The 26,082-nt window shown below is 58.6% G+C and overlaps 1 protein-coding gene across 3 annotated transcripts in view; it reads right to left on the bottom strand.

Moving 5' to 3' along the window:
• The window catches only part of KCNQ1 (potassium voltage-gated channel subfamily Q member 1), a 345,186-nt gene that overhangs the window by 227,064 nt on the left and 92,040 nt on the right, over positions 1 to 26,082 (bottom strand). For all 3 annotated transcript variants that reach the window (XR_004475853.2, XM_049714016.1, XM_049714017.1), the window contains exons 4-10: positions 25,796 to 25,874; positions 25,340 to 25,436; positions 24,622 to 24,762; positions 15,734 to 15,844; positions 14,651 to 14,746; positions 12,341 to 12,463; positions 11,245 to 11,389 (exon numbers count right to left, since the gene is read on the bottom strand). Coding sequence is in view for 2 of the 3 variants with exons in the window: in XM_049714016.1 (XP_049569973.1) it covers positions 11,245 to 11,389; positions 12,341 to 12,463; positions 14,651 to 14,746; positions 15,734 to 15,844; positions 24,622 to 24,762; positions 25,340 to 25,436; positions 25,796 to 25,874 (792 nt within the window). In the remaining variant the exon portion in view is untranslated. The remainder of the gene's footprint in view (positions 1 to 11,244; positions 11,390 to 12,340; positions 12,464 to 14,650; positions 14,747 to 15,733; positions 15,845 to 24,621; positions 24,763 to 25,339; positions 25,437 to 25,795; positions 25,875 to 26,082) is intronic.

The following is a 26,082-nucleotide window of genomic DNA, read 5'->3' as shown; positions in this document are numbered from 1 at the left end:
ATTAAAAAAGTAGAGATTTCACAGGTCACATCCTCTCACTGTAAGCCTGTTAAATTGGAAATAAATCCCAGTGATAAAAAATATACTGCTTAAAAACTAAGAAAACATTTCTTAAAAGAACTCTAAAGAGTAAATCAAAACACAAAATAAAAACTACCAATAAAGCAATGAAAAGGAACATCTTTCATAGTAAGATCTATGTGTCATAGCTAACGCTGCAATCAGAGGAAAATTTATAACCTTTAAAATGCCTTTTAGAAAAAAGACTTTAAATAATCATACTGTTACTCTTAATTAAATTACAAATTAATAAAGTTAACCAGGAAGAGGGAATTATAGACATAAAAGCCCAAATTGGCAAAATAGAAAACAAAAATAGCAAAAAGGTGGTTTTCTGATAAGATAATAAAAGTGTAATAAATAAAATAGATAACTCTCTCATGAACTTGATTAAGGAAAAAGAGCAAAACTATAAAAGCTCAGGCAAGAAAAAAAAAAAGAGATGAGAGATACAGAAGACATAAAATCACTAAAAGAGAAAATTAGTTGCTACCAAGTGGCAACATAAATGAAACCCTTGAGGAGTTAAATAGCAATGAATAAATTACCCCAAAAGCTGCAGTAAATTTATTTAAAGCAAATTACCATAAAACAGACTAAGAGGAGATTAAAGATCTCCTTTAAAACATGTACCAGGCCCAGACGGTTTTACAACTTAGTTCTAATATTTAACCTTTAAAGAGAAGATAATTCCAATGTTCTTCAAACCGTTCCAGGACACAGAGAAAGGCAGACAGAGTTCCCTTTTGTAGAACATTTGTATTCGCACACACCTGACGGCAGATTTCCTGCTCTTTTGAACCTGAGGCCCTGTTATTTCTAGGATCAGATATCAGGGATGTCTTTCATCAACACTGAGAATACAGTTTCACAGTATTAATGGCTATTTAATGGATACATGATACTTTCTTTAAGCCGACCTCTACTGATGGATACGTTGGCGGTTTGCTGTCTTTTGCTATTTAACAATTGCAGAAATCAGTATCCTGATAATGGATCATTTTGCAAATGTGCACCGTCAGTGTAGAATAAATTTCTGTAAGGGTTTGAAGGGCATATGCAACTTTCATTTCATTGAAATTATCTTATTTGTCTCCGTAGAAGTTGTACCAACTTAATCTTCCAACATCAATGACTGTGGTGGAGGGTTTCCCTGTACATTCACCTATCAAACTCTTTAATATTCAATAATCAGATAGGTTTAAAAATCTCATGGCTTTAATTTGCATTTCTTGTATCCTAATCGAGGTTCTCAGCATCTTTTCATCCTTAAGAATCACTGGTATTTCCTTTTCTGAGAACTGTCTTTGTACCTTTTATTCTTTTGTCTTCATGATTTACAAGAGCTGCTTAATATATTGATGAAATTAGCCCTATGTCTATGATGTGAGTGGTAACTATTTTCCCCAGGATATAATTTTTAAAAATTATTTTTCGTATTTTTTGCTATGCAAAATATATTTTCTATATTTTTTTCATTTAGGCATAACTGATGTATAATAAACTGCATGTGTAATGTATACAGTTTAGTCACTTTTCCCCCACAATTTAGTAACTTCTGACATACAATTAAACCATTGCCACAATGTGTTGAACATATCCACCACCCCCCAAAGTTTCCTTGAGCCCTTCTGTACTCCTCCTCCCCACACGGTCCCCCTCCCCCCACCCCCCTCCCAAGGTAACAACTGATTTTTTTGTCACTCTAGATTTGTCTGGATTTTCTAGAGTTTCATATAAACAGAAAAATACAGTATGTGCTCTTTTCGGGTCTGGCTTCTTCCACTCATTGTCATTATTCTGAGGTTTATTTAGGCTAGTACTTTTCATTTTTGAGTAGTATTCCAACGTACGGATACGCTACAACTTAAAAAAAATTGCCCAAACGTTATGGGTATTTGGGTTGTTTCCAGTTTTCATAAAACTGCTTTGAATATTCCATGTACAAGTGTCAGTATATGCATCTGCTCTTATTTCTCCTGGACAAATACCTAGGAATAGAATGTCTGGATAATATGGTGGGTACATATTTCACATTTTGGGGAGCGGCCAAACTGTTTTCCAAAGCAGCTGCACCATTTTGCATCCCCACTAGGAGAGTATGAGTTCCACTTTCTTTACCAGCACCTGGTACGGCCAGTCTTCTTAATTTTAGCCAATATAATGATGTACAGTAGCATCACATTGTGGTTTTAATTTGCCTTTCCCAAATAACTAATGATGTTGAGTATGTTTTTATGTGCTTGCCCATATATCTTCTTAGATGAAGTCTCTGTTCAAAGCTTTTGCCCATTTTTATCTGTTGTCTTACTATTCAGTCATAAGTGTCCCTCATGTATTTTGGATACGAGTCCTTTATCAGATGTATGATTTGAAAATATTTCCTTCCAATCTCTGGTTTGTCTGTTCATTCTCTTAGTGTCCTTCAAAGTGAAGCCTGTAATTTTGTTAAGTTCAGTTAATTTGTTCTAGTTCTGGCTTTTGCTATTGGTGTCATGTCTGAGAAATCTTTAACTCAAAGTCACAAAGATTTTTTTCCTATGTTTTCTTCTGTATTTGTTGGCTTTAAATTTAGGCCTCTGGTAAGTTTTGAGTTAGTTTTTCTATCTGACGCAAGATGTAGATCCAGGTTCATTTTCTGGCATATGGACATGCAGTTGTTCCAGTGCTGTCTGTTGAAAAGACTACCCTTCCTCTACCAAACTGCCTTTGTACCTTGATCAAAATTCAGTTGTCCATAGATGTGCAGGCCTCTATGGACTTTCTAGTCCGTTCTGTTGATCTGTTTGCTCACCTTGATGCTACTACCACACTGTTGGTGTAGTCCTCCCACTTTGTTCATTTTCAAAGTTGTTTTGGGGTTCTAGGTCATGTGCATTTCCATATGAATTTCAGAATCAGTTTGTTAATTTCTACAAAATGCCTGCTGGGATTTTCCCTGATATTACACTGGGTGCAGAAATCAATATTGAATCTTGTGGTTCATGAACATGGTATACCTCTCCATTTATTTAGATATTCTCTCAGTTCTTTCAGCAACATTTTGTAATTTCCAGTGTACAGCTCTCACATCTTCGGTCAGATTAGTCTCCAAGTATTTCATATGGTTCATGTTACTGTAAATGGTATTTTAAAATTTCAATTTCAGATTATTTCCCGCTAGAACATAGAACTGGAATTGATTTTTCCATGTTGATCTTGCATCTGCCACCTTGCTAAATTCACATATTAGTTCTTGTAGTCATCTTATACATTCACCAGGTTTTCTACACATATAACTATGTCATCTGCAAATAAAAAGTTTTATTTCTTCTTTTCCAACCTGGGTGTCTAAAATTTCTTTCTCTTGCCTTCTTGTTGTGTTCCTGACCTTAGGGGGAAAGCAGTCAGTCTTTCTTCATTAAGAAGTTATAGCTGGGACTTCCCTGGTGGCGCAGTGGTTAAGACGCCATGCTCCCAATGCAGGGGGCCCAGGTTTGATTCCTGGTCAGGGAACTAGATCCCACACGCATGCCGCAACTAAGAGTTCACATGCCACACCTGAGGAGCCTGCCCGCCGCAACTAAGACCCAGCACAACCAAATAAATAAGTAAATAAATATTTTTTAAAAAATAAGCTATAGATGTAGTTTTTTCATTAGAGCTTTATCAGGTTGAGGAAGCTCCTTTCTGTTTTCTACTTGCTTTTGTAATACTTGGCTGTTGGATTTTGTCAAGTTCTTTTTCTGCATCTATTGAGAAAATCGTATGGTTTTTCATTGTTAATATGGTTAACTGACTGATTTTCTAAAATGTCAAACTAACTCTGCATTCTCGAACCCCAGTTGGTCATGATGTATAATCTTCTAATATATTACTGGATTTGATTTGCTAAAATTTTGCAAATAAAATTTTGCATCTATGTTCACGAGGGATACTTAACTATAGTTTTTTTTCTTACAATGTCTTTAGCTATAGCTTTCTTTTCTTACAATGTCTTTGGCTGGTTTTCAGATCAGGGCAATGCTGGCCTCATAATGAGCTTGGAACTATTCCCCCCTTTTCAATTTTCCAGAAAATGTTGTCTAGAATTGATTTTATCTTTCTTAAATGCTTGGCAGGATTCACCAGTAAAGCCATGTGGTCCTGGAGAATGTCTGGGGGAATGTTTTGAACGATAACTTTGATTTTATCAGCAGAGAGAGGACTATTCAGGTTATCTATTTCTCGAGTAGTTTACATCTTTCAAGACATTTGCCCACTTCACCTAAGTTGCTGAATTTAAAGACTTGTAGAGCGTATTCCCTTATGACCCTTTTTATATCTGTAGAATCGGTACTGCCATATCGCTCATTTCCAATACTGATACTTTGTGTCTTCTCTCTTTTTCTCCTGATATTTCTGGGTAAAGGTTTATCAACTGTATTGATCTTCTTCAAACAAATCGGCTTTTGGTTTCATTATTTTTTCTCTTGTCTTTGAGCGTTCCATTTCATTTGTTTCCCCTCTGAGCTTTATTGTTTTCTTGTTTCTACTACTTTGGGGTTTAGCTTGTTACTCTTGCTCTAGTTTCTTACGGTAGAAGCTGAGGCCGACTGGAGCCAATTCTCTTCTAGTGCACGTGCTGGTGCTCTGTGCTGCTTCCCGGGTGCTGCCCTTAGCAGAGCCCACACGTTTTGATATGCTGTGTTTTCATTTTCATTGAGTTCAACATCTTTTCTAGTTTTCATTTGGATTTCTTCTCTGACCCTGTCCTATTGGAAGCATGTTATTTAGTTTCCAAATATTTGAGGATTTCCCAGAGATCTTTTTCTTATTGATTTTCAATTTAATTCCGTTGTGGGGTCAGAGGACAGACTTTATATGTCACTTGAATCATTTTAAATGTACTGGGATTCGTTTTATGGTTCAGAACCTGCTTCTATCTTGGTAAATGTTCTGCATACACTTGGAAACAGTATGTTCTCTGCTATTGTTGGGAGGAGTGTTCTGTAAGTGTTCATCAGGTCAACTGGGTTGAAAGTACTGTTCAGAGTTATATCCTTACTGCTTTACTCTCTACTTGTTCTATCAACTTTTGAGATAGGTGTATTAAAATCCCCAATTCTCATCCTGGATTTGTTTCTTTCTCCTTTTATATATTATTCATTATTTTTTCCCTTCCAGCTACTGGGTTTGAAGTCATATTTAGATATACCAACTTATGAATCAACAGTCATTTAAATACTTTATATATTATAGGATCCGATACGGAGCACTTCTGTTATTATTTTTCTAAATATTCTCTAGTTTGGGATTCTGTTGTGTCTTTGACAGAGTTTAAAAGCCAGGAACACCACCAATCAAAACAGTAAAACGCTGGATCCAATCCCCACAAAATCAGAAACACATCAGGGAATCCTTGCCCATCGTATTTCCAAATTAGCCTGCAGCCCCCTCCCCTAAGGCAGCACACCAGGAGCACAAGATCACTGGCGTAAACGTTTGACTGGACACAGCAAAAAATCAATTGTACATTCGTATCACAGTAAGTGATAAAAGCAGGAACAATACGGATAGTGTAGGTGGAACCAACCCAGGTGTGTCTATTCTTTAAAACTAAGGAGACAGGACTTCTGTCAAAAGCCTAACTGTTGCTACTCTGGGCAGTGAGACAACAGGGGATGATTTTTCTTCATTATTCTCGTGTGTATGTTTCATAGGCTCTATAATGAGCATATGCCATGTTTTTAAGCAGAAATAAAATCTCTTGAAATTTGGGAGTGGCCATCTTTTGGTCATGAAGAGATGGGCCGTGATGGGGTGACCTTCGGGCAAAGGGGTCCAGGTGGAAAAGCCTGACTGTGGGTGCAGGCGGGGGGTGCAGAGCTGGGACGATGAGTGAGGGCCAGGCTACCACGAGACCCAGAGGTATCCAGACGGCAGCCCCGAGGGGACAGGGAATCCTGGGGGGGGCGGTATGAGCAGGCACATTTGTTCACCTGCTCACTGGCTGTACAGAGCAGATGGGAGGGGGGAAGACAGTGAGGGAGATACAGAGAGACCATCCTCAGTGAAGTCCTGGGGCAGCTTGGAGGGGACGGGAGTGAGCAGCCTGGGGGAGAGCCCGTGAGAAGGTTCTGGTCCGGGAGTTCAGAACATGCCCACAGAGCTCGTCGGGCCTCGTCTCCTGCCCCGCCAGACCCCCACACCCACTGGAGGAGTCGCAGGCCCCAGCCTGCAAGACCTTGCGGGGACCACCTCCTCGGGACCCCGAGGCTGCATGAGTGATGTGCGGTGACCAGGATGGTCACCAGAAGTTATGACCACAAGTCCTCCCCAGAGCCAGGGGGAACATCACACCCCAAGACCAGAACAGAGGGGCAGATGTCAGGAGGGCGCCTGGGACCCTATTCTTGTCCTGAGCAAGGCAACTCTGACCCAGGTGAGACCGAGGCGGACACAGACCAGGATGTCACAGAAGGAGAACCTCGCCCTCAGGGCTACACCAGTCCACGGACCACATGCTTCAAAGTAACCTAGGGGCTTGTTACCGACACACATTCCTGGGCCTCCCTACAGCCACTGTGACTCAAAATCTTGAGGGGTAGGTCTCTGAGTCTGTGTTAAAAGTTCTCCAGGTGATTCGAGAGGCACCCAGGGAAGTTCCAACCTGAAGCATCACTGCCCAGCCCCGGCCAGCGGGGGCTCCCAGCCTTCCTCGCCGGGAAGAGCTCTGTCTGTCACCAAGAGGAGGACTTCCGTTTCTGCCAATAAGTGGGCCTGATGCCATGAAAAGCCTCTCTCTGCAAGTTCTGGAACAGAGCCAACCTCCTGCAGGCTCTGCTGAGCTCACCTGACAGGGAAGGGGGTGTCCCCATGGCCAAGAGGGGAGCAGGTGCGCCCTGGCTCTGACCCACTGCCCTCTAGGGGTTGCCCACCTGAGGAGCCCCAGTGTGGACCTTACGGCCCCCCGAGGGGAAGAGGCCGCACCTGGAGGCAGCAGGAAGCAAGAACTGGCAGCTGAGACTCCACATCGAAACGCTGAACCAAGAGCCAAAGGGTGACGCAGACCAAACCCCAAAGCCAGACAAAAGCCAGCCAAACCCTCGCGTCGGCCAGCGGGGGAAGGACGCTCCCCTGCCGCGGCCTGTGCTCCTGGAGCGTAAGTGGTGGTGTGCTTAGGCTCGCCCTTACGGGACACTGGCTCTGTGCTTACGTGACACGGGTTGTCTAGAAAACCCCACACCTCTAAACCAACCCCACGCGTGTCCTGGCGTGGTTCGCGGGGTCACCTCTCCAGAGCCCACGGGAGCCCATGGATACAAAACCTCCACAGTCACAGCCTACGCCGGGAGCCACGAAGAAGCAAAAGCGTCAGAGAGTCCACCGCGGACAGAACAGACTCTCCACGAGGCGCAGGTGAGGGAGGGACAGGATGGGTACGAGGAGGTGAGCACATTCAAGGGGCCAAAGACTCCAAAGCTCTGTCGTCAAACGGGAGGAAAATACAAGACGCTAAGACCAAGCAGGTGAGCCCCTCACATGAGGACATTTGGAAATGAAAAACCAGGTGGCAACTGAAATAAACACGTCACCGGCTGGCACACGGGAAGAGTTAGGGTACCACGGAGAAGCTGTGCTGAGGATGCAGCACAGGAAGACCGAGACGGCGGGTTTGAGAGACGCCGAGGAGGATGGACCTGAAGGGGCAAGTGGGAGTCTCCGGGCGAGGTCAGAGCAGTTAGGGGAGGTACTGTTCTAGGACACGGTGGGGCTGATTTTCCACTTGACGCAGGACACAAACCCTCATTCAGAAATCACGACACCTTGTAGGCAGGACAAGTAAAAATAATCCACCAGCTTGACTGACTATAGTGAAACGATGGAACACCAAAGTCAAAGAGAAGGTATTCAAGGCCACCAGACGGGAGGAAGGGTCACCTACAAAGGACTGTCAGTCAGCTCAACAGGGCACACCAGCCGGGAGACGGTGGTGGATCTCCAGCCTGTCGGACAGAATACAGACCTCTAATAACCTATAACGGAAAAGAATCTGAAAAAGAATAAATATATATATGTGTGTGTGTGTGTGTGTGTGTGTGTGACTGAATCACTTTGCTGTACACCTGAAACACTGTAAATCAACTATACTTCAATTAAAACAAATTTTTTCTATTAAAATAAATACAGATCTCAGCCTGTGATGTTCTACACAACTAAACCATTGTCCAAGAGCAAAGGCAAAATACAAAAATTTCAGACGAGCAGAAACTGAGCAGGCCGTCGACAGACCATCCCGGAAGAGAGCACAGGCTTCAGGAGGAAGGAAACTAAACCCAGACTGAGAGACAGAAAACTCGCAAATCTGTCGGCAAACACACTCCTGTAGCGTCAGGACAAGCAGCTAACGCAGAGGACTGTTTACAAAGGCAAAAGCCAAACACAGGGCAGCAGGGCCCGTGAAACGGGAGGGTGATGGGGGGGATGGGGTGCGGGAGGCAAGGAGCAGCTGCTGGCCGATGGGACGGGCAGGCCGTCAGGACAGAATCGACTTGCACGGCCTCCACACGTGGAAGGCAAGAGGATCGGAACCCCACCACCCCCGGCGAAGCCCATCAGACGTGAACAGGAGCCGCAAACCCCCAGAGCAGGCAGGGCCTCCACGCCTCTGACGTGGTCCCTCCACGGAGCGGGGCACGTGGGCTTCAGGCCCATCATTCTCTGAAATTCTCTGTCTGAAGTCTCTGTGATGAGAGCGCTCTTTTCACCTGGTGTCCTCACCCCGCCCCCCCCCACCCCCACCCCCCGCAGCTCCACCGTCACCCCGGGAGCCCCTGAGGTCGCAGGTCCCACCTCCAGCTGGCTCCTGGCTCCCCCTACCCGCACCCCAACACCATGGCTGCAGGCCCTGGGCTGGCCCGCCACCGAGTCTCCCCTGTGGGCCCTGATCAAGTCCTGCCCGCTGCCCCGTGCGTGCCACCCCAGGGAACCCCGCAGGGCACAGGGCTGACCCATGGCCACTCCTGCTCCGTGGCCTCCACCACCTGCCCCGTCCAATGCCTGCTGGCTCCGGGTCACGACTCATGCCCGAGGCCGCCAGACTGGTGAAGAAGCCCCGCAGGCATGTGTGAGGTGCGTGAGGTCAGCACCCGCCCAACGCAGACACCGCGTGCCACGCCCAGGTCACCTGGCAGAGACACGCAGAGGTGTGGCTGGCCCCCAAACACCTCTGTCCAAGATACTCCTGCCATTCGCTGGCCTTTCCTCGCCCTCCCAGCCAGCTCCACTCAGCCCTGATGTCACCTCCTCCTAGAAGCCTTCCCGGACCTGCCGGGCTCAAGCCAGGTACTCAGCCCTCAGAGGCCCACACACTCTGCCCTCTTGTTGTTGCCTTTCTTCCTCCCTGGATGGCAAGGAGCGCGAACAGTCCCTGGAGAGTCAGGATGGCGCGAGCAACCGAGTGACCGGAACCTGCAGGGGGGTGGGCGCCGTGCAGGAGGGACCCGGGCCGCACCGGCCACCTGTCACCGCTCACGAGATCTTCCCTGAAGACGGGCATCCACCCGGAAATCAGAGCGACTCAGACAAGGCTCTAGAACCCACGAACGAGGGGGAGCAGGTCTGCCTGGGACACGGGGCCTGAGGGTCGCAGGACAGGAGCCCAGAGAAGCTGCGAGCCTGAGACACAGAGAGATGTCACTGAGGTGGGGGAGAGGTGTGCGGGTGGGCACTGCCGTGGGCAGGGGATACCCTGGGCTGGTAGGTGCCGTGGGCAGGGGGGCAGGCGGGCAGGTACCGCGTGCTGGGACAGAGGTGATTTTGTCAGCACGCCCCATCCTTGAGGTTCAGGTTCAAGGCCTGGGACTGGCGTGGCGGTGGAACTCAGCACGGCTGTTTGCGCCCCAGTGCGTGGGAGCTGGGCCTGCAGGCCTTTCCCAGTGACGGCATCTGGCCCCGGGATTAGCGCCCCTTCGCCCACACCAGGGCTCTTGAGAGCCTCTGGGTGAGGAGGGTTCAGGGAGTGTCAGGTAACCCACGGGACCCAGGCCGACAGCTCAGGCTCCAGAAATCCGGTGGCTCTGGGCTGGGCTGACTTATCGCGTTGGCAGGAAAGAAAAAACTCCTCCGTGCGGGAGCATTCCACAAAAGGCGCCCGACTTCCCCGGCACTTGTACCTCATTAACATTCCGCAGACATCGCTGAGGACTTAATAACGCCAAGCAGGCTGAATGGACGCATCGTTTCGGGCTGCTCCGCATTCAGCCACCAGCGCGACGCTCCTCCCCGCGCCCAACCTGCGCATTAGCATTTGCAGAAAGCCCCCATCTGCATTGCGACAATGGTCCTGCCCCAAATCCGGAGCCGTTGTCACAATTGTCCTTTGTACCCACTCCAGCGGGCAGGCAGGCAACGCGAACCAGGGGCCCGTCGGCGAGGCGGCCGGGCCTGAATCCCGACGGTGTGTGAGGAGGCCCTGGGCAGCCCAGCGCCCAGCAGGGTGGGCGCCCAGGCTCGGTCTTGCACGCCCAGCTCCCAGAGAGGACGTCCACAGGCAGCCTTGGGAGCAGGGAGAGGCCGTGGCTCCTTTCCAGAACACTTTCTGCCCTTCTGCCAGCAGTGACCGGATGCGGGAGGGTACATCACGGGTTGGCCGCCCACAAAGCCAGCACCAGGCGGACAGGGTGCCAGCCGCCCATGAGCACGACGTGAACTCACCACCCTCTGCCATGCTTGAGACAGTGACACCACCCTTGCAACCATCAGTAAGCTGAAACGTTCTGGCGGAGGTGGGAACACTCTGGGGGTCCCGGGAAGAGGTCCAAGAGGGGAGGGATGGACACAGAAGGGAACAAAGGCGCACAGCGTCGAGGAGGGCAGAGCTGCAGGCACACACGGTGCTGGCTCAGGACCCCCAGCCCCACTCCACCTGGAATGGGGGTCAACGTGTACTACGGGCCACCTCCCCTCTGCCAGACCTGGGGCGCCAGCCACACAGCACGAGCGAGGCAGGGCCTGGCTCCCAGAAGCCCAGAACAGAAGAGAACGTCCGCGGGTGATAGCGGGCCAGCGGGAGCAGACATGACAATACCAGCTGTCCACAGGACAGGAGCAAGTGCTAGGGGGAGAAGGGGGCATCCGGACACCCCAGAGGCCCCAGCAGCCCTGGGTCAGAGCTAGGCGTGGCCCTGTCCCCACCCCTCACCCTGTGTGAAGGTTTCTCACCAGAACTGTCGTAGCCGTCCACCGAGAAGTGTTCAGGCCTCCGCTCCTCCAAAGTGGGGTCGCAAGTGATGTGCGGGACCGTCAGCATCCTCTCTCCCGGGCTCACCCCGTTGTCCTTGTCCAGTTTGAACTTTTTTTTCTTTACCTAAAAAAACCAGACAATAAAACTGTCAGTTCCTGGGTATCCTCTGCCAGGCCGTCTGCTGGCCCCAGACCACCTCTGGGGCACCTGCCAGGGCCCAGGCCAGCGCCCTCCCACACAGGCAGAGTGGGCTGCAGGGTGTGATGCTGCCAGAGGGGCTCTGCCCAGCGGCTGCCCTGGGAGCTCACAGCCTGGGGGCAGGCGGACAGGAAACTAGCTAGCAGATAAACACACAGGAATACCCCAGGGCAGGTGGTAACGAGGGCTGTGACCAGCGGGGAGTTAGAGCGGGGCAGGGCGGGCAGGCAGACTGAGGCCAGCCGAGGCTTCCCTGAGGAGGCGACCTGGAGGGAGCAGGCCATGCTGGGATCTGGGAGAACCTTCTGGCAGAGGAAAGAGCAGGTGCAAAGGCTCCAGAGGCAGCCAGAACCTGGGAGCCTGCGTCTCTCCACGGATGGCGCGCACGTGGGCGCGGGCGCGGGCCAGGAAGGAGAGCTCTGTCGGGGCGGGCCACACCCTTCGTGCACGAGACTCTTGCCTCAAGTCTGCCCGAGCTCCCTTATCCTATGACCACAAGACCCTCTTCCCTGAGCCAGGATGCCACCTCCAGCCCCTGTGGCCCACCAGGCCCAGCATGGAAAGCCCAACACCAAGGCCCTCTCAAGAGCCTTCTCCCAGCAGCTGGCCAGAATCCAGCCCATCCTGTTCCCGGGGTACTTCCTCGGGACCTCCCACAGGCCTGGCCATGGAGCGGCCAGTCCTACAAGCCCCCAAGCCTGGGGACACCGGGATGGCAGGAGCCCAGCACGGGGTGTACTCCCCCAGTGCCCACAGTGCCACGGGCCACGCCGGGCTGAAGCACCAGAGTCAAATCCTGGCCGTGAGCTGTGGCCGCGTGGCCTCCCCGCCCGTGTGTGAGTGCCCCATCCTGGCGGCAGCGGGGGGGCTGGTTACCATGGCAGACTTCTTGGGCTTGGGGCTGGGGGAGAGCAGAGCGTGGCTGCGGGGCGGCTTCCGGACGTAGATCTTCCAGGTGGAGGAGTTGGGGTTCTCGGCCGCGTAGCACCGCCACGCCGTCTGAAACCAGCAGAAGGGAGTGGTTGTCACCGCGGAGCCCCTGACGGGGGCTCCCAGGGAGCTGCGGCCCGCCACTCCTGCCTGGGCCCCCTTCTGGCAAGACCACGGGGCTTCCTGGCCACCAGCCCCTTCCCCAGGCTCAGGGCCTGCCCCCACCCCCAACAGCCTGTTCCCTTTTGCAGCCCACAGCCTCATGGACGGTCGCACGCGGCTCAGACACCACAGGGGCCTGTGAGCCCCAGTCCGTCTGCGTCCACCTCCACCTGCCAGTTCCCCTGCAGGGCCCCCGCCCTCCGTCCTGGTCGCCGGCCTCTCCTTGGGGACGCCGCAGGGGAGAGGTCACTGGGGGCATGGAGGGGCAGGGCCCCCAGGGCCAGCAGGAGGCAGGGCTGAGTGTCCAGGAGGCAGAGCCCCCAGGAACCCACAGTTTCCGGGGCCTCCAGATGGCCTGGGGGTGAAGGTCTTAGGCCTTCACTCTAGAGATGCCCACGGCAACTACCACCAGGGTGTGGCCTGGAGGAGGAGACCCAAGGGGAGGCCCCGTCTGGTGGGGGGGCCGGAGCGGGCGCCAGGAGCCTCATAGGAGGAGGCACCCTGAGGGCCTCGGCACTGCCGGCCGTGGGAGCTGGAGAGAGAGATGCCGGGCGGGGGGCGGGGAGGGCTCCTGGGACAGTGATGCCACCTCTGCTATGGGAACCCAGCGGACATGCCCCCCCCGGCCCCCCCGCCCCCCCTCATCCCAGCCCCGCCCTCCAGGCCCCGCTCCAGGCCTCTCCCGCCTCCTGGGAGGCTCGTGTGAGGCCGCACACACGCCCCACGGGAAGTCAGTGCGCCCCCTCCGCGGGCAGGCCATCTGCAGCCTGATTTACGGTCTCCCCGAGAGGAGGCTGTGGCGCCGTAAAGCCAGGCCTGAGGGGGGGCCGGGCCCCCAGCTTTACGGCTGCTGCCTTCACTTCCTTCCGGGGCAGGATTAGCGTCCGGCCCCAGACGGTGGTTCCGGACAGGCTTACGAGGAACAGGATAGAGGCCCCGGCTGGGCTGCAGTCGCCGGCGTGACCCCAGACGGTCTCCGGGGGCCATTCAGCTCTGGGTGCCCAGAGGGGTCCAGGCTGTGCAGGGCCGCACGCCCACGCCGGCACGCGGTGACAGCCCTGCCCCAGGCCCCTGCCCGGCCACCCCGCCCGTAGCCCCGCGCCCACTCCGCCTTCTCCTCAGCCCCGGGCAGCCGCCGGCCGACACCCTCGGAACACGATCCTCCAGGGGTCCCTGTGCCCGAGCCTTGCTTGGCACTGAGAGGGCCGCCTAGTCCTCCAGGCTGTTCCAGGAGCCTGGGGTCCCGGAGCCCAGCGTCCAGGGGCTCGGGGCCGCCTGCCTGCTTGCCCGCCTCTGGAACCTTCCTCTCCCACTGCTCTCGGGCTGGGAGCCTCTGGGACAGCCTCATCACAGAAGCCTGGCGGGGAGCGAGGGGCCTAGGGCAGGTGCAGCCCCTGCCCCGCCCCCAAGGCCCGGCACCGTGAGCCCCGGGCCCTGTAGGGGCAGCAGCCGGGCCTTCAGAAAGTGAAGCTGGCCCGTCAGTCCAGAGCGCGGCCCGTGCCGTTGGGTCACCGGTCCTCACCTCCTATCGGCCGGGAGGACTGAGCCCCGTGGGTGCTGGGAATGGCCCAGAAGCATCAGTACTGCACAAGCAGGCCCTGACCCCTGACCCTGGGGGGGGGAACGGCCACCTGGGGACCCCTTACTCTTTGCTCCAAGTCCTCCCTTGCAGAGTCGGGGTCTGGCCACAGAGGAGGGAGAAGACAGACACCAGGCGGCCGCTGCAGCTGGAGGCCAAGGGCCCACTGGACTGACCAAATCCGGGACAGGCCAGGCCACCTTCTAGTCCCCCGGCCTGGCCCACAGGATGGAGGAAGGTGGGCTCCCAGGCTCCTGTGCCCCCACCCCATCGGCACCCGACGGTTCCCAGGACAGGAGTTCCAACAGGTGGGCATGTCTGTGGCACGGATCACGGCCCTTCCGTGTTCAGGAGGGTCCACAGGAGAGGGTCTCGGCGGCCCCGGGGGCCGGGTCAGCTCAGGGCTGAGAGCTGTTCCCAGACCAGACACGGCTCGTACTTGCCCGGGCAACACAGAGCCGGGCACACTGACCACCACACGACGGCGACAAGGCCGCGGCGGCGGCTGCCATCACCTGGATGAGCGAGGCTGCCGCCGGGATCTGCCGGTTGAAGTGCTTCTGCCTCTGCTTCTGCTGGACCTTCAGGGCAAAACCGGAGCCCAGAATCCCCTGCAAGGAACAGAAACCAGGGCTCACATCCTGCAGACGGGGGCGTGGAGAGACGGGCTGGGCACCGGTGGCCTGCTTGGCGCTGCGGGCCCCGTGGAGGAGGTCGGCGCCTCCGGCCCAGCCCGTGGGCAGCCCCACCCAAGCAGGACCCACTGTTGCCCCCACCCCCCCAGGACTGCTAACGGGATGGAAAGGGCCGGCTCACCAGGGGCAGCTCCCTGTCCACAGAGGGGATCAAGCCATACACACATACATACGCTCTATGTGTACACACATACACACGTTATACCACAGCCTGTGACACACACGTGCACGGACAGACACACCCGCAATACACACGTGCAGTGCATGAAGGACGACCACACACAGAGAACATACACGTGACACACATGCACGAGCACATACAAATGCATGCGGTACGTATACCTATGTGACACGTGCACAGACCATACACACGCACACAGATACACGTGGAGCGCGTGTGCGTGATGCACACACGGTACACACAGGCCCAGACTGCGTGATGTATGACACGTGCACATGCAGTGCACACACGCACACGGTATGGCCACACACCTACCAGGCGCCTACATACAAACAGAGCGAACTAGAAGACTCTACGGTCTCCAGGAAGAACAGGGCTCAAAGCCACCCAGGCCACAGTGCAGGCCCGCTCCCTCCCGCACGGCTGGCCCCTCTGCGGGTCTGTGGCCGCCACCATGGGCACCTCACCGCTAGCCTCAGCGGCCGAATGAGCCGGCCTGCACCCTGCTATTTGCCATGAGAGGCCTGGCGATCGCCGCCGCCCACACTTGCAAAGGACCCGCCGGGGGCCGGGAACAGGAAGGCGGCGGCCTCCAGAGGCTCTGAGGCAGGTGAGCTGGGGCCTGAATGCACCCCGAGGGTGGTCTGCTCACAGGGCCCCCCTGCCAGCCCCCGGAGGAGGCTGAGGAACTGTGGAAAGGCCCCCCAACACAGAGCACCTACCGCCGGAAGCGCAAAGAAGGAGATGGCGAAGACGGAGAAGCAGGAGGCGATGGTCTTCCCGACCCACGTCTGGGGCACCTTGTCCCCATAGCCGATGGTGGTGACCGTCACCTGCAAGGACGAGGGACAGCGGTCGGCACGCAAGCCCCAGAACCTCCGGGCGGGCGTCCGTCCGTCCAGCCTGAGCCCCGCGCTCCATCCGAGACCTGCCACCGCGCAACAGAGGCCAGCGAGAGAGCCCAGCACCGAGCGGCCGGGCGGCTGAGAGCACGGTGCTCGAGCCCGCAGGGTCTGGGCCCCCCAGGCTAACGCCGCAAGGGAAGCAAGTCCCAGCGTACACACGGGCGCTCGGCGCCGACGGGCATAGCCTCCCTGCCCCACCCCTGCCCCGTCCCCAGGAGGCCTGCCAACCGGGCCACCGGTGTCGCTGTGCTCCGGCCCCCAGGAAGCCGGAAGCTCCCACAGAGGCCCACCCTCCCCAGAGAGCCCGGCCACGACGACACGCCACTTCCTGACGCCACCCCAGGCACCAGATGCCGCGTTTGCCCTTTGCTCGGAGGGAATCAGACGCAGCTCGAGCCTCCTTCTACATGGGGGAGCTGTCCGTCCAGGGCGTGTGCCGGGACAGTGGGACTGAGGGGCTGCTTCCACCCCACCCCCACCCTAGGCTTGCCTCTGCTGCCATCTGAGGCTTGCTCCCCGGCGGGGCCTCCGGCGTGAGCCCAACGCCATCCTGCAGGGACTCAGAGCCCACCCTGGCCGTGCCGGCCACGCGCCCACACCTGTCCACGCCAGGGTCCGGGTGGGTGAGGAGCCAGCTCTGCGCCTGGCAGGGGGACCAGGGCGCCCAGAGTCCCTGCTCATCCCGTCAGCACCCGCGCTCAACCCGTGGTCGCGCCAGCCCTGTGCTAGGCAGCCCGGCTTCCCCCTTCCAGGGCCGCCAGCCCAGGCCAAGTGAGAACGGCCCCTGGCAGCTCGGGAAGTTCTGCACGGAGCCTCCATGAGACCCCCCTGCCCGCTGAGACCGGCGGGGAGCAGGGCCTGGGGAGGCCCATTTCACAGATTCCACTGAACAAGGCCCAGGCGGGCGGCGGCGGCTTCTACAGCAGGGTCCTTGGGGCCCGCACACGTGTCCACGCGGACAGGGACAGGCACACAGAACAGCTCAGAAGCCCCAGGGCAGAGGCGAGATGTCCTCAGGAAGCAGGAGGGACCAAGAGCCCGGGCAGCGGGAAGGACCGCAGTGCGGGAGCCCGGGTTACACCAAAGAGCACAGCCTGGGGGCAGCACGGGCGCACGCTCCCGCCCACCCAACACCCAGCACGCGACTGTTCGTGGTCCTGGCTCCCGGGACTGCCACACAGAGCACTTCCTGGCGACGTCACCGTCCCTCAGACACACGTCCACGCCCGCTTCCAATGTGCTGCCCGTGCACGTGTGCACACACACGGATGGCCTGACACGGAGACAGGGAGCCGCACACGCACGCTGAGACACGCTAACGCAGCAACGAAGCACACGCATATGTACGTACCACACGTGGCGCAGGGTCACATAAAGAGGGGCCGGTGCCCACGTCAAGCCCAGCTCCCTCCAGGCCCAACGCCTCACATGCACACGCAGGCAGTGCACACCTGGAGCCCGGCCCAGTACCTGCAGGGTGGAGCAGGCCAGCCTGAGGCCTTGGGCAAGGCTGAAGGCCAGCAGGCAGATAAGGGGGCCAGGAGAACCTGCAGCTCCCCGCCAGCAGCCCCCAGAGGGTCTGCGTCCCTCGTGTGAGGCCTGGGCGGCAGCTGCCTCTCAGCACCTGGGTGCACGGAGCAAAGGCACATCAGGGCTGCAGATGGGGTGGGGCGCCCAAGACGCCGCATCCAGTGTCTTCCGGAAAGTGGCTCTCATAGAATTATTTATTTATGTGTAAACATACAGCGGGTCTATTTTTAAATTTCTAACTTTTATCTTCTAATGCGGTATTGACAGACGTGAACCCCGTAAACGAAAGCTTTCTGGGGTCTTCAGTCACTGATAAGGGCGTCAAGGGGTCCTGAGACTCCAAGTTCGAGAACGGCAGCCATGCAGGGAGGTGGGGGCAGGGTGACCTCTGAGATGGACCTGAGTGTGGCCCTCACGCCAGGGGGCAAATTTTAAGCAGTGCCAGAAAACTCGGGCTTCGAGACAAATAACACATAATACAACCTTCTAATTATCAAAATTAAGGAAAAAAAAAACCCACCAAGACAACTGGGAAACTGATGTAGGTGGGAGGAGGAAAGGGGCTGGCTGAGCGGTGCGGCCAGGCCAGCGGGTGGGGACACCCGAGGCCACCTCCCTTCTCAGACAAGAGCACTGGAGGCGGGACCCCATGTCCTCGCCGCCCGGCTGGGAAGTGCTGGGACTCCAATGGTGGGCAGCAGGAAGAAGCCAGGGGAGCCCCGGCCAGGTGTCCCCCACCCTGCGGCGCAGGGCACACTCCTGGCTTCTCAGACTCTGCCACAGACCTTCTTTGTCAAGTTAACGACATCCTTTCAGCTCTTTGAGGAAACAGCCCATCCCCGCAGAGCTGTTTGTTTTTCCTGAATTCACAGACACAAGCAGCTCAGGAATGGGCCGTTTTATAGCCTGCGTGCTCGGAACTCGCCCCCCATGGCAGGCGATCGGAATGCAGATCTGCACGCCCCCTGGGCACAGACTCCGGGGAGACAGCTCAGCGGGGGGGGGCTGAGCCTAGGGTGCGTCCCCCGTCCCCCGTGTCTCTCCTCCAGGGACAGGAGGCACGAGAGGACCTGCCAGTCCCCCCAGCACTTTGTGTCACGAGAAGCTGGCGCTGGTGTCATTTTATTTCCTCCTGGACGCCGGCCTCCGGGGGAAGCGGGAAGGCCAGCCCAGGAGCCCAGCTCCACAGAGGACGCGGTCAGCCTGCAGCCACACTGCAGGCCATGGCCATCTGTCCAGAGGGAACGGGCAGCCAGGAGTGGGAGTGAGGAGGCACCAACGTGGACACTAGGGGCTCGCGCCGGGGGAGGGCACCTCCGTTTGGCAAACTCGTGACCACGCTGTGAGCTCGGGTCCATCTGCCAGAGGGGGAAACTGAGGCCGGGGGGTCTCACCACTGCTAAGTGAAGGGGCTGGCAACCAAACCGGCTCCTTGGCGGGACAGCCGGAGAACAAGCCCAGGGCCAGAGGCTGCCGCGCTGAAGGGTCTGGGGCTCGCCCAGCCTCGGGCCACCAACCTGCCCAGAGGAGGCTGGAAGGACGGAGCCAGGGAGAGGGCACCTCGCGGGAGGAGAGGTGTGGACAGAGGGGAGGCTGGGCGGGTGGCAGGATTGCCTCAGGACAGCAAAGGGTGGGAGCAGCGGTCCCGGGCCCCAGCTCCAGCCATCGTGGGGCTGCCCCAGGAGACCCCGGCCAGGCTTGCAGGGGACACCATGAAGGGGACAGAGGCCGGCACGTGAGGGCCGAGGGGACAACCCTGCCAGGCTTGCAAATTGTGGGTAAAAACAAAAGCAAACACCCCCCCCCAAACAAGCCCGCTTCCTTTCAGAAAGGAAAGACTCAGTAAACGAACGGAAACCCACGCGGGCCCAGGGCTCCTTGTTGCGTGAGCGCATCTTCTCCCTACGGAAACCTCGGCGCCCTGGCCGCTGTACTCTCGGGGAAAGGGTGCGGACCGTGGGGACGGGGTCAAGACCTTTCTCCCTCCTCGGGAGGGGCCCTCAGGAGCTTCACACAGCGCCTGGTGGGATGCTGTGGACACCCCGGGCCCTGCCCGGGCCGTGCCCACCCCACAGCATGGCCAGGCTCGTGGCCCTTCACCCAGGAGACTCTGCCTCGAGGGCTCCGCTCCGACGTGTGCTCCTCAGGGGGCCCTCACTGACTCCCAGGGAAATCACGGCATGCGGACCACGACTGACCACGACCAAGCCTCCGAGAGCGAGACCCCCAGGCGGCTGACCCCCTGCTGTGCCCCAGTGCCCAGCGCAGAGCGGGACTGCCGGGATGTGCCTGGTGCCCAGGACCAGCCCGGCCAAGAGGCCCCAGTCCTCCAAGGAATGTCTTGGAAGCGACGGAAAGAGTCGCTACCTTCCTGGGATCGCGGTCCCCTCAGGGAGCCCCACGTCGGCCCTTGGTGGTAGACCTGCCGCCTCCCATTTTACAGATGGGGAAACCAAGGCACGGAGCGGTCACATGCCCTGCCCTGGCCCCAGCGCAGCTGCACGGTGCACCCACCCCTCTGCACCCCACTGCCGGCCTGGCGGGAAACACAGGTCCCTGGGGGCCAGGAAGAGCCAACACACGTAGGCGCGCACACGTGCACACGTGCGTGCGAAGAGGGGCCGCTCTGTGAGTTAAGGTGTTAGAGGCCGGGAGCCGGCTGGGGCAGAGCTGGACCCTGGGCACCAGCAGGGCTAAGGGCTGTGACTGGGCCGCGGCAGCCACAAACACTCGAGTGTGAATTAGGTGGCTGGGGGGGTCACTGCCTGTCGGCCAGCCTGGGGGCGCTGCCCAGAGAACCGTGGCCAGTAACAGCCCCTCAAATTCACAGCCAGCCTTTGCTGCATCGTCGTTGGGCGCCAGATACCCCGGGCTCTCTGTGTCCTCACTCACAATCCTCCCCAGCTCACGAACATAGGCACCCAGCTTATACCCAGGGAGGCTGGGTAACCTGCCCGGGGCCACTCAGCAGGTCAGCAGCGGAACAGGATGGCTTCACACCACGCTCCCGCCCGTTTTACCCCACTACTTCCTGTGTCACTGTGTTCCTGACACTGACCATGTTTCTCTCCCTCGAGCTGAAGCTGGAAAGTTCTTACCTGGGATGACAAGAGCTGAACACCTGCCTCACTGGGCCTGCTGAGTCCATGCAATAAAGTCGCCCCAGGGGGTCCCTCAGTGGGCAGTAAGTACAGAGAGGCAGACCTGCCCTGTGGACCCCAACTCATCCTGCAAAACCCAGTCGTAAAGGCCCTTCTCTGGCTGGGCTCCCAGAGCCCATGGTCTCAGCCCCCTACACAACTGTCAACAGGTGCAGGATGGGATCGGGGCAGGTGGCAGCCCAGGGTCCTGGAGACCCTCTGTTCTTAGCTGCATAGCACCCCCGGGCTTTGCATGGAGTCCAAGCAGAGGAAAAGCCTTGAAGGGCTGGGGGCCTGGCCCACCACCCTCCGGGCCCACAGGGCTTCGGTTTCCCCAGCTCCAGATGAGGTCCTGACCCTGGTTCCACCCACTGGGCGGTGCCGACAGGCCTTGCATGTGAATATCTGGGAGGCCCTGTCCTCACCCAGACCCCCCACTCGGCCCCCAGACCCTTTTGGCCTCACTCTGCCAGGATGCAGTCCAGCCTGGAGAGCCAGAACCTTCTGGAGCCAACAGCTAGGGAGCCAGACTCTTGTTTTAAATGGTGGCTGAATGCAGGGGCGGCTTCTAGCCTTTCCACTCTAAATTCTAAATTTAGATGCAGGGGGTAAACAGAGCCCGGCAGCCTCCTGATTTGAGAGACCCCCGGGCACTAAACAGAGGAGCCCGTGTTTGCAAAAACTGCTCTCCCCCCGACTCAAACTTTAACACAAACAAATGCATTTTGTTCCAAGAGCAAAGAAAAAGTCTTCAATCCTCCCCAACACCTCGGCAGCCAGGCACGGGGCGTCACACTCCGGGTGAGGGGGCAGCTCTCACGCCCAAGTCAGGCGTCCCCACGTGGGCTAGCGGGAGCGGAGGGGACCCTCAGCCTGGAAACTGAGGCTCGGGGAGGGGAGAGACATTCTTGTGATGTCCACCTGGGAAGGCGCCGGCCTGGGCTGAAGGGTGTCCACCCAAATCCATGCGCACCCAGGCCCGCAGAACACAAGCCTGTTTGAAAAAAGGATCTTTGTTGATGCAACTGGGTTAATGATCTGGAGAGGAGATGGTCCTGGGCTCCCTGGGTGCGCCTGGCACCCACTGACCAGTGTCCTGATAAGAGACGGAAGGTGCAGCCACAAACCCAGGGGCACTTGGGGGCCCCAGAACCTGGAAGAGGCGGGAAGGACCCTCCCCCAGAGCTTTCGGAGGGAGCCGGCCCTGCAACCCCTTGATCTCGGACTTCTGGTCTCCAGATCCATGAGAGATCGCAGCTCTGTTATTTTCAGGCGCTCCATCTGCGGGACTTTGCTGTGGCCGCTGATGCACCCGCTGTCCTGCGGGCCACAGACAGAACCGCTTTACGGGCACGTCAACTGATGCATCCACTCGTCCAGCAGACACCGGCCAAGGCGGGGTGCTGAGGATGCCGGCGCCACCCCTGTGGCACCTACAGCCCTCCCGGCGGGTCCACACGCAGCAGCGGCCACTCCCCCCCGGGAACACGCCCCCCTGCCCTGGCTCCACAGAAGAAACACAGCAGATGGCCCACCCCAGCGGCCCAGACGCCCTAGTTTCAAGTCTGTCCCACGCATCCAGCCAGAGGTGCCGGTCTGGCGTGGACGCAGCGTGGTGGTGGGCAGTGGCCCGGCCGGCAGGCCTCTCCCTGCCAGGCTGTACCACCTGGTAGGCAGACCCTGGTCTGTCCGCCCCGGACGGGGAGCCACGGGGCATGGCAGGGCCGGGCTCGCTCCCCGTGTGGCCCATGAAGCCACGCAGAGGACGGCGCGGGACAGCCACCGTCGGGCGCAGCGGCCAGCTGGCTCTGAAGCCCCCGGCCAGGCCGCGCCTCCTGAGCTGCTCGTCCAGGACGTGCCAGGAGCAGAGCCATAACTCGAGCCGCGGCCGCTCCACCCGCCTGGACAGCTGCAGGGGCGCCACCGCTGTGAATGGGAGTCGCCTGCCCAGGAGCTGGGCGGCGGGGGTGCCGGGCCCGCGGGAACAATGGCCAGGCCGGGGCCGCAGCTGACGGCGAGGCTGGGGCACCGGTGCCAAGCCGGGCACAAAGGGGCCGTTTTCCCGGCCGGCGGGCGGATGTTTGCACAGGTGTGCGAGCGGGAGCGCCGTTCGCAGGGGCCGGGCCGGGGGCAGCTCCGAGCGGCCGGGGAGGTGGGGGCCGGTGCCAAGGCCGAGCACCGCTTATCAGCTGAGCCGCGGGCCGTCGCCCATGCGCTTCCCACCGCGCCATCCAGTCCCGGGGGTCCTCCCGGCTCTGGGCGTCCTGTCCCTCCACAGGACCTGCCTGTCACCAGGACGCCTCCCCTCCCCTGCCCGGCGCTGGGCTGTCCCACCGAACCTGCCGGGGGGGATGGGCCGGGGGCTGCCACGCCCGGGCCCGTGGAGGCACAGGCCTGCAGGGGGGCCAGCAGAGCTTGCCTTCCCTGGGCGGCCTGGCACACTGGAAGCTTCCAGAAAAAACGCTGACTCGGCCGATATCAGGCGCCCCTCCCCCAACACGTGTGGGCCTCCTGGGGGTGTGGGTGGAGGCACACGGGGCAGCTTCCCGCCCCACCCGGACCATCCGGGATGGGCCTCCCTGTGGAGGCTGGTGGGGAAGCCGGGGAGAGAGTGAACCCCTACCCCGCTTCCGGAAGGAAGCAAGTCAGGGACAGACACGGCCAGGGCCCGGCACAGCCACTGCCCGGACCCGGGACCCCTTGGACCTGGTGCTGCCCCGAGGCCTCGGCCCGACCTCGTGCAGCCTGCGACCCTCTCCTCTCCCTGGCTGAGCGAGCCTGGACGTCAGCCCCCCAGCCCCCAGCTCAGAGGGGCTCCCACCGGCCACTCTCAGCTTCGGGCAGCTCGCGGCCGGGCCGGTGTCACCCGCTCTGCTGCTCAGGCTGATCCGGACCCCAGGCACTAGCCTCTGGCACCCAAGTGCACCCCACAGGGAAGGGGGAGAGCCAAGGCCAGCCCACGGCCCAGAGTTGGCCCACGGAGCTGGCATTCGGGCTGCACCCCTGCCTTCCCCCACAGCCAGGGTCTGTCAGGGCTGCCTCAGGGCCCCCTGCATGTGCTGTTCCCAGGCCGGTAAGCTGCTGGCCACCCTGCCACTGAGAGCCCAGGACCTGTCTCCCCACAAGGCCCGAGCGGAGGGTTTGTTGAGGGGTGTCCTCCGCGCCCTGAGGCCCACACACAAGTGATGCTGGGCTTCCGTGGTGAGCAGGCCCCGGGGGCCACACAGCTCAGATGTCCTGCAGCTGGCGGAGACCCCTGCAACCACCCACAGCGTGGCCATGTGCCGCGCCCCGCGCCCCACGTCTCCCTTCCCCACCACAAGCCTGACCCCTGGGAGGAGCCAGCCCACGCTCCTGGACACGTCCAGGCCGAGGCCAGGGTGCTGGGTGCTTGCAGGAGGGGGACACGGCACACCCAAGGAGCCCAACTTCACAGGCGGGGGAGCCTCCAGGCCCCCAGCACAGAAGCCGGGGCACTGCTGTGTCACCGCTGCCCGGGGCCGGCTAAGAATTTGCGGGCCGGGTGCGCAGTCAAAACGTGGGAGCCCTTTCCTTTTTCCCAGCACCCCCCGACCTGTCATGGTGGCTTTTGTTTGCTCTACAAAGTCACGCTCCTCGGTGCAGGGATATTTGAGGGGCCAGCACAGAACCTCACAGACGCGGGGCACAGGGTGGCGGAGGAGCCGGCCCCGGGGAAGGCGGGAGCTGGGACCTCGTGCGGCCGTCGTGCCCACTGCACAGTCGCTCTCCGTCCCGCCAAACTTGCCTCCCAAACGGCAAGTTCAAAGATAAAAACCTTACGGACCCCACAATGGTGACCGTCGGGCTTTACGCATCCAGCGTGGGGCCCTTCTGTGCGTGGAGCCCTGTGCCGCCCGCCCATCCAACCTGTGCCCAGGCGGGGCTTCAGGCGTTTGTGGGGTGGTCTCGAGGCGTAAGATCTTGAGACACCAGAGCCCCAGGGTGACATCCCGGCCCCGCCCCGCCCAGGCCCAGGGTGGGCAGTGGCCACGTGGCCCAGAGGTCCCGACTTACCACCCCCCACCAGAGGGCGTCCGCGTAGCTGCCGAACTCGACCTGGCCCGACTCGTTCACGGCGTCCTTCTCGGCCAGGTACACGAAGTAGGAGGAGAAGATGAGGCCCAGGAAGCCGATGTACAGGGTGGTGATCAGCTCCTGGGAGACGGCAGAGTAGCTGTGACCAGCCGGCGCCCACGGGCAGCCGGGGCCCTGCGCACCCGCGCCGGGCAGACATCACAGGGGGCGGGGCCTGCCGGCGGCAAAGCCCCAACACTTCCCACCGAGTTGACATAAATGCCAGCGTGTCTCACATGCAGACACCGGACTTCAGAAATAACTTATTTTTCCCAGCTCGTCAGTGGCAGTGCTGGGTCTCAGCTTCCAGGAGCGAGACCAGTGCCCTGGGCCACCAGCCCGGCTCTGTTTCCTGCAGAGCCTCGGTGAGATGCGGGGCGGGGCCTCACGAAGGGGTCGGGTCAGCCGCCTCCGCCTTCACGGGGCTCATCACGATCTGCCCCCGTTTTAGATTTCGGGGCCTCTCGGACCCTTTTCCGTGTGGCATTTCTGTCTTTCCATCTGCCCGACAGTCTCTTGTCCCGGCTTGAGGGACGTGGGCACCACCTGCCTGGCAGGCTGGGGACACTGGCCCCTCAGGTTGGGGGCAGGACAGCCCAGCTGGCTCAGGCCGAGGCCGGGCCGAGACCCTGTCCTCCCCCCCGCCCCGACCACCCACCTGGCGGTGGATGAAGACCACCGAGCCCAGCAGCCTCCACGTGCCCCCCTGGCGGTCGACGTGCAGCATCCGCAGGATCTGGAGGAAGCGGATGCCCCTGCGGAAGACAGGTCGCTGGGCGCCCCTCCCCCATGCGCCCCTCCCCCTCCCCCGGGCGCCCCTCCCCCTCCCGAAGCCCAGGGTCAAGGTGGGGGCAGCACCCCAGGCCCGGAGCCAAACCTGTACATTTCTCAATTCCTTTGGCCCCCAGACCACCTTCTGGGGGCGGCCCCAGGATCACCCCAGTTTACAGACGAGCAGACGGAGGGCCCCAGACTGTCAGGTCCCAGCCTGAGTCCCAGAAGTGAGTAAGCGCTCCTGCCCGACTCAGCACCGGCCCTGAGCCTAACCGCCCCCCCAGCACACGGCCCCGCCGCTCTCACACCCCCGCACCGGGGAGCCCGCAGCCCCGCCTACCTGATGGCCGAGGTGGCAAACACCTGCCCTTTGGAGCCCACGCAGAGGACGACCATGGAGGCCACGACCACGATGAGGTCTGGAGGGGACAGCGCCACCGTCACCAGCCTGGCAGCTGGACACCAGCAAGGAGCCTGGCGGTCAGGCGGGACAGGGCCCAACAGTGGGGACACGGGGACACCTCAATGGGGAGACCAGGCCCTCCGTCCCAGGCACGTGCACAGGCCACCCGAGCCTACCTCCCCAGCCCTGTCTCGCGGGCCGCTGAGGGCAGCGGAAGCCCAGGT

This window comes from Orcinus orca, chromosome 8 (assembly GCF_937001465.1).
Source record: "Orcinus orca chromosome 8, mOrcOrc1.1, whole genome shotgun sequence".
NCBI classification, from domain to species: domain Eukaryota; kingdom Metazoa; phylum Chordata; class Mammalia; order Artiodactyla; family Delphinidae; genus Orcinus; species Orcinus orca.
This window is presented reverse-complemented; position numbering and strand designations above follow the sequence as displayed.